General features: G+C 39.7%; 1 protein-coding gene across 1 annotated transcript in view; it reads right to left on the bottom strand.

Moving 5' to 3' along the window:
• The window catches only part of SYNE2 (spectrin repeat containing, nuclear envelope 2), a 203754-nt gene that overhangs the window by 127478 nt on the left and 68369 nt on the right, over positions 1–7907 (bottom strand). The window contains exons 43-49 of the mRNA XM_009332747.1: positions 7863–7907; positions 5797–6109; positions 4899–5057; positions 3671–4027; positions 3040–3174; positions 2064–2225; positions 532–678 (exon numbers count right to left, since the gene is read on the bottom strand). The exon at positions 7863–7907 is cut by the window's right edge and continues 122 nt beyond it. Coding sequence (XP_009331022.1) covers positions 532–678; positions 2064–2225; positions 3040–3174; positions 3671–4027; positions 4899–5057; positions 5797–6109; positions 7863–7907 — 1318 coding nt within the window. The remainder of the gene's footprint in view (positions 1–531; positions 679–2063; positions 2226–3039; positions 3175–3670; positions 4028–4898; positions 5058–5796; positions 6110–7862) is intronic.

Consider the following 7907-nt stretch of genomic DNA (forward strand, 5'->3'; position numbering starts at 1 on the left):
CAGCAGTCATGGGGCACTCGTGATGTAACACCCTTACTCTTAAAGAAGAATAGACTTAGTAATGTCATTTAATAATGTACCTTGTTATTCATTCAGCTTGAATTCATTCTCCTTTCTCTACTTTATTTCATTTATTTTCTTATGCTAGATCACCTTTGGATTTCAGTTTTCTGATCTGCCTTCCTTATAATGGCAGACTATCACAGCTAACTATAATAACATTGAAAGAAGTTGCGTTGATTAACAATTTAAAGAGAAACTCTAAATATCATAAAATAAAGACTGATTATGACGGCTGTGAAAACCAAAATTGCTCTTTTGAACAGATCCACTGAAAAATATGATGTGGCTAGCACTTTAGATAAAGTTCAAAACTACCACGGACATAAAGCAGAACTATACATAATGGTCTTGATTTTGATGTGACAGTAATTGCCTCTTCTTTTGTAACAGAACTTCAGCTGAAGCCCATGTGGAAACAAAAATTCAATGACTGACAAATGCAGCTTGGAATAACAGTATGTGGGTTACCTCATGCATAGAAACTGGGGGATTAGGTTCCAGACCATCTTTATCAGCCGCTGCAGATTTCAGGACTCGACTCTTCTGGTGCACCCTTTGTTGAACCTGCTCCACATCTTCTCTATATGACTGATTCGTGACATCGCTAGGTTTCTCCTTTTAGTGTAAGGAAAAATAGAAGAAACAAGTAACAAAAAAGCCCTAATCAAACCTGCTGAGTAGTAATTACAGTGCTTGAGATGGCAAAGTTACGAAGCCCGTAATTATAGGTAGATGAGGAAAACCACAATTACATCTCATAATTTATTGTGGGCAAGGTTATGGCAAAGGAAACCATTTAGAAGAAGCAGTGCTGTAATTTTGTTATAAATTTTTAGAAAAATTGCAGATTGCAAGTGTTCTTCCTCTGACCTACGCTGTTCATGTTTCGTTATTCTAAGCACAGACCTTGAACTGTGTACCCCTGGATGCAGTCTTGAATGCATTTTTTAAAAGGTTTAGCTTTTTCCTGAGGCTCCAATCTTGTACTTGTACTGCAGACAGAGAGTCTGTGGTTAGACACCCAGCCGATTACCAGGCAGGATATTCCCGCGAGCAGCCCGGGGATTTGCTGTATGTACATGCTGAGGTATTTGCTGACTGTAAGGTCTGCCTGAGTTTGTTTATCATCTGGGGACAGATAAAATAAAACAGCCACCTACACAAAATAAAGAATGGCAAATCCTTACAGCATGACCATGGTGGAGAGCACAGCATCAGGGACCTATCCATGCTGCATGGATATCTGAGCTAGTGGCTGCAAGTCAGATAGGGTATGTACTGAAAGTAGCCCACCCACAATCCAGAATGAACAAATTTACCCCAGTTCTCAGCAAGTTCATGAGTGCACACTGTGCTCCACCATGTCACAACTACACTGCCTTCAGCATCTCACACAATTTCCTAAAACTCAAGGTCTGAGAAGAGTCTGGCTCTGTCTTCTCTATAACACCCCTTCAGGGAGGGGATGACAGCAACAAAACGCGTTAGCCTTTTCATCTCCAACAAGTACTTAGCCTCTTCTCACTCATTATGGCTCCAGCTCCTAAACACTGCTCTAGTTTGTTGAAATGCCCCTTGTACCAGGGTGCACCAAACAGGACACAGCATTTCAAATGCAGCCTCATACGCGCAAAGTAAATACGCAAATAAGAAATCTAAATAAATGAAAGAGACTCAAGCAAAATAACAATATCCAAGCAAAATGGTAAGAAGACTTCACAATATGTCCAGGTGACTTGGAATGCAATATCCTCAGCAAAACATTTTGTGACAGCCCATGGTAATGAAAAGGACCCCAACCTCCATACTAATTTTAAATGTACAGGAAAGGATTCAGAGAATTAACACATACTAAGTATACAGCACATCAGGCAAAAATACCTCAGTGTAACTTGAGGTTTTTATTATTTATTTATTAGTAGTATCATCCCCACTACAACTAAACTGTATACATATACCCTCAAATTCAATCACTCTTGTGTAATCTCATGTCCAATTACCTCTGCTGGATGAGTTTCCTTTCTTGTTTCATCACCTTCAAAACCAACACCATCCTGACACCTTTCCAGGCCTGCTTCACTACCCTGAACCGCATTGTCCAGAACGTCCTCTTGGACCCTGTCATGTTTGTCCATGCCTGGGCTCTCTTTATCAGCCTCCCCCTGATTTGAAAAATACAAAATGTTTACAACCAGTAAAAGTCACAGTCCAAAATCTAAGTTTACTAAGGAACATCACATTCCACAAGCTGTCTAATCTATCTTCAGTTTAGCTTAATGAATGAAGGAAAAGGCTGAGGTAACCCAAACCCAGAGTCTCTTGGAAACGCCTGCTCAGATCAGATTGCTGTATTGGGACCTTAATGACTATGAAACACAAACCAAACAGGAGTAAGTGCTCACATGATTTTTAATACTGTCATAGAAGTTTCTGCTTAGACACATTTGGCAACTCTAACATTTGATCTTGCTCCTTCTCCAGAAATCTCAGTATAGATGGTTTCCACTCTGATATTTTGATGGTCCATCTCTCCCAGCTACTGTTATCACTCAATGGTCAAGTCAATGAGGGAGTTCTCCAAATTGTTCCCTCAGGATCCCTGCACACGTGAAGTCATTTACAGTGTGAATGTCCTGAGGTCCCCTAAAGATCAGTGGTTCCAGGTTAGTGACCTCTCATTACCTACCTTGTGAGTGCGGGTAGCAAAACCCATTGAAATCACAGGTATGTTGCAGGTTTTGCATCATGGAGAAAGTGCGTCCAAGCCCTGGGGGCTTGTAGAGATCATCAGATTGATCTCTTGCACACTTCACATGCGCAAGGCTTTACCTTTCATCAGGTAAGGATGAAAGGATGAAAATCTGTAAGACTACAGATTTTAAGGAATTACATATGCATTTCTAGTGAACAGACACACTCACACACACACACACATATATATATACTGACATGTATTGGAACATATTTGTCAGGCACCTGAACAGTCTGCCCCAATCTGTCTTCGCTTTGACGGATACCCTGTAATAGGCTGTCTGAAAATACACTGCTTTCCTCCAAAAGCGGATCATTGTGCTTGTCTTTCTCTGACATATTTCTGTTTACATCTTGACCCTAAGAGAAATGATATAAAAGAAAACCTGCTTGTGTGACTGTAAACATTGTATTTTAACATTAAATCTCTGAATGGCAAAAATTATTATCTACGAAAATATTGTGCTGCAGTTCTAAACAAGTCTTACTGGTTTAAGAGAAGTTCTCAAAGTTCTTTGGCAGAGGCGTATCAGCAATTTTCTCATCTATACACCTTATCCCTTTGTGTCCTGACCAAGGATACCTGCTCTAATTACGTGCAAGAGAAAGCTATACGCAGGTTGTGTTTAAATAGAAAACTGCAGTTTTGAATAGACATCATTGGCTTGTTACAGACTTCTTGTAACAAGTTAAGGGAGTTCTCCACATCTTTGATTTATACACATATATTTACAGAAGGCTTAATTTCAATGAAAATAAGGATGCAATATAGGATGCAATATACAAAAGGCATTTGAGAGACAGATGCCTCTTTAACCAGTCTTCCACTGTCATTACTGTCAACAAATACACTCACATCATGCATTTCCAAAGGCTCCTTTAACTGTACTGCTGTGGGGCTCTCTTCTGCAGTGACAGGAATATCAGAGGTGATCTGTATCTCTCTCTTCAGCATTGCATCTGCCTTATCTTCCATTTGTATTTCATTACCAAACTCATCTTTTAACTCAAGGGCTTCACTGAAAATATTTTCCTCCTTTTGCTTGACGTTTTCAAGTCTTTCTTCCAGACTCCTGTGTTCACTCTGAAGTGTTTCAATTTCATCCTTAATAAACTCCTGTCCTGGTGAAGAGGTGTTTTGTTTAACAGTTTCTGCTAAAACCAAAATCTTCTTTAATGTGTCTTCGCATCGACTAAGAGGTGCTTGTTGTTCCTTTAAACACGAAGAAAACATTTTAGTGAAAAGTATCTTCACTCAATATACTTAATGCTAAGATCTAAAGTCAATCACTGGAATCATAAATATTTGTGTGAACAACAAACTGCGCTGAAAAGTACATGCAGACCTATTTGCTGCAGAAAGTCAAATACTAAACCAGTAATTTCAGTCAGCCATTTTTATGAACAGAGAACACCTGAAGCTATAAGCACTATGACGATGATAAAATAATCAGATAGTATGCTGTGAGGTGTATGGTGATCTTTCCAAGTTCTGAACAGATAATCCCCTCCCTCTCCTATTCCTTTTTACTTTTTAGAAGTATAGCAAATTCTGGAGGAACGGGAATTGCAGTGATCCGTATCTGAGCTATGGTTTCAGCTTTCAGTAGCTCTCTGCGCTCACAACTACAAGACTGTTACCTATTCTGCCAAAGCGCAAAAGAATGTCTACTTATGCATGAAGGACACTTCCTAAAACTGAACTTGGCTCACTGACATTTTCCTAAGCTGTCCACTCTGGCTAATTTAAAGACACTAACACCAAATTTAATGATCTCTTTCCTCATTATGCCCAGAGACCAAAAAAAAAACCAACCAACAAAATTGAAGAAGCCTGTGTGCTTGAGCTAGGACAATTCTACCTTCAGTTCAGCTGACAGTAAAGGTCCACTCAGTTCACTAGGAGTGGTTTTAGGCCTACAATTATCTTCATAAAAGGAACACCACATATACTTTAGGTTTTAGAAAGGTTTCTTAGTTTTTCAGTTTGACACCATTAGCAGTTCTCTTTTATAATGTGATGGTGTCTACAAGCCCCTAGGGCATGGACCCACTTTCTCCATGACGCAAAACCTGCAACATACCTGTGATTTCAACTGGTTTTGCTCAGCTGATAGTTGTTCCATTGCTTCACAATCAGCAAGCTTCTCGGAGAGAGTTTTCAGCTCAGTGCTCAGGCCTGCTACCATATCCTGAAACTGCTGATGCTCTTGAACATGACTTTCCAATGTCTGCACTATGGTCTAGAAACCAAGGAGTTCCTAGGATTAGTCCAACATTAACTCAAACAAGTATAACTCATCCACGGACTGTCACAGCTTTTCCAGGACCTCAGCAGCACAAAAAACTTGCTTGTTTCCCATAAAATACCCAGCTAATCACAGATGCACAGAAAATATTGCGCCCTCTTCCCAGCACATCATGGACTTCACCATGAACAAAATCTTCATTACTAGCAAGAAGCAGAAGAGTTTGCATTCCATAAGAATATACTTCTAAAAAGGGATGTTTTCTATCCAAAATGGGTGAAAGATTAGATGCAGAATGCCACATAGGGTGCAAATGCAATTTGCACTAAACTGGGTGGAACCAATAACAAACAAGATGCAGGAAAAGCCATTCATCCTTCCAAAAGGAAAAAAACCTACCTTGGCTTGGAGATTATAGGAACAAATGCTTCATATTACAGCTATCTGAATCTGTTTATACAGGTATAAAATGTTATTCTTCACACTTACCTTGGTTTCATTTGTTTAAACATTTATCCCTCTGCAAAGCACAAGGCGGTGAAAAATCTGAGCTTCTGGTGCTTTTTCCCCACAGTAAGAGAGAGAGAGGAATTCCCTGCCCTTCTACAGATCTTCCACCACTCCCAGTTTTACCCATAAACTTGCCAGCTGAATGACACTACAGGCAAACAGTGAGAACTGCAATCAACAGGCATACCAATAATCTCGTGAGGAAAAAGTGTGAGGTTCCAACCTGTAGCTGGCTGAGTAGATTTTCATGTTGGTGCTTTAATTCCAACCATTCCACCTCTGTGAAGCAGGGATCCCCAGTGCGACTCTGTAGGTGATCTTCCTGGCTTTTCAATTCATTAAATCGAGAATTTAAGTCTTCTGCTTTCTGCAAGAGGTTGGCATAGTTTGTCAGCTGAGCTTGCTTCTCCTGCAAACCAGGCTGAAGGGCAAAACCTATCTCCTGTTGCTGTTTCTTCAGTTCAGTTACAGCCAGTCTCAGATCTTCTTTGCTTTGCTCATATTGCTCCCTGTTGAACTGAAGTTGCTCTTGAGGGCTAAGAAAAAATACTGTGTTTAATAGTCTTAAAATTTTTTTTATTTGTTACCTAGAAAATGTCAAATTGTGAACAAGTCAACCATTAGAACGAACTTGAGCATACTGAATACTTTTCTTCAGGTTTTAAATTACTGATCAGCTTTAGACTGGAATTTTCAAGGTGAAGAAAATGAAAAACACTGAAGTTATTGCTGCTGAACTGGACTTGAATGCAGGACAAGTGACTAACCCTCTTAAACTTTAACCTATAAACCCATAGTTTCTAGCATCTGAGATGTCATGCTCATGCTCTGTATTTTTCTGCTTTTCATAACAGCAGCAGTTCTGTTTAAAAAGAATATGGCTATGAATGTATTTTCCTTGACAACTTCCTATGACAGTCTCCTGAAAGGGAATGCTCTGTAGAAGATACACATTGCATTGGTTGAGATGGGGGTGGGGGAACGTTTTAGAGATACAGACAACAAAACCAACATATGCAATATGGGTCGTATTAGCACAGTCCAGCGCCTACTTTCCTAACCTTGACATCAGATTTCAATTTGTGTGCTTTATAAGCATGCATGCTGACCTGCTGCAGGTGAACAAGTTGCATTCGGCCACAGGAAATATGCAACTATGATCAGTGAGACAAAAGTAACATTTTTATGTTCACATTTAGTGATGAAGCTCAGATATTTTCCAGATGGAACTTAAATGCCAACATTTGAAAATATGATCCCACACAAACAAATCCAAATAAATAAAGTCTGGTTATAATTCTGTAAAGTACAGCAGGATAAATGAGGACAAAATCAAAGCTTAAGTGTTTTGTTTTTTGCCCTCAAGATTCATATTTTTTTGCAAATGACAAATAAAGCATAGCCTCACATACGTTAAGTACTCTTGCTTCAAGTTCCCTATTCCAGCTTCACACTGATGCCATTACCGTGTCGCATCTGTTATTCACAGGCCTGATCCTGCAAGGTCCTGAGCATCTCTTCAGATGTGCTAGGCACCTCATCTCCCATCTTCAACATACTGTGAAGAGGGTGCACTGCATTCTGCTGTGTTGGATCCAATATAGCCAATGCTCTATCTTTCTGAACACCACTTGTATGGCTTGTACTGAGTGCTCAGTAATAAGAGAAGGCAACTCAATATTCTCAGAAATATTTATTTTTAATAGTTCATTCCCTGGTCATTTTTTAAAAAGTATACAGTAGGCCTAGCTTCCGTTGATCTCAACAGCAAAGTTCCCAGTGATGTTACTGAAAGTCAGTTCAAGAATGTTACGGCAGACAAATATCTTAAAAGTGTCTGCGTGTGCAAAATCAGAACTTCAGTTTATGTTCTTCTGACATGTTTTAAAGGATCAATTTGACTCTCAGACACAGTTGCCACAAGGCCAGTGACACTAAAGTGCCTTTGCTGACTTAACAATACTAGCTGCCGCAGCCAAGAAAGCCTCTCATAGAGCCAGAATAAACCAGGCTTTAAAAACTCTACTTTAAAAATCCCAGCCTCCTGGATCTACCCCAAACTCTCTTCTGAAGCAGTATGAATCTGTGCAAAGGTAGATCCCACCTCTGACTGTTCAATCCAAACTATGACCTGCCCCTCCACAACACTGCAGAAATACAAGTATTTTTGTAGGTATCTTGTTCTGTCCCCAAAGAACACAAATTAAATGGAACTGGTGCAGGAAGAAGAAAAGAAAGTTGATATAGCAGTAAGTGATCTGTACCACCTCTAGACAAATTCCACATTACCTTCTATATTCAGTGGCTAACCGACAGGTGCTTTCCCACTGGTTC

This window comes from Pygoscelis adeliae, unplaced genomic scaffold (genome assembly GCF_000699105.1).
Source record: "Pygoscelis adeliae isolate BGI_AS28 unplaced genomic scaffold, ASM69910v1 Scaffold179, whole genome shotgun sequence".
NCBI classification, from domain to species: domain Eukaryota; kingdom Metazoa; phylum Chordata; class Aves; order Sphenisciformes; family Spheniscidae; genus Pygoscelis; species Pygoscelis adeliae.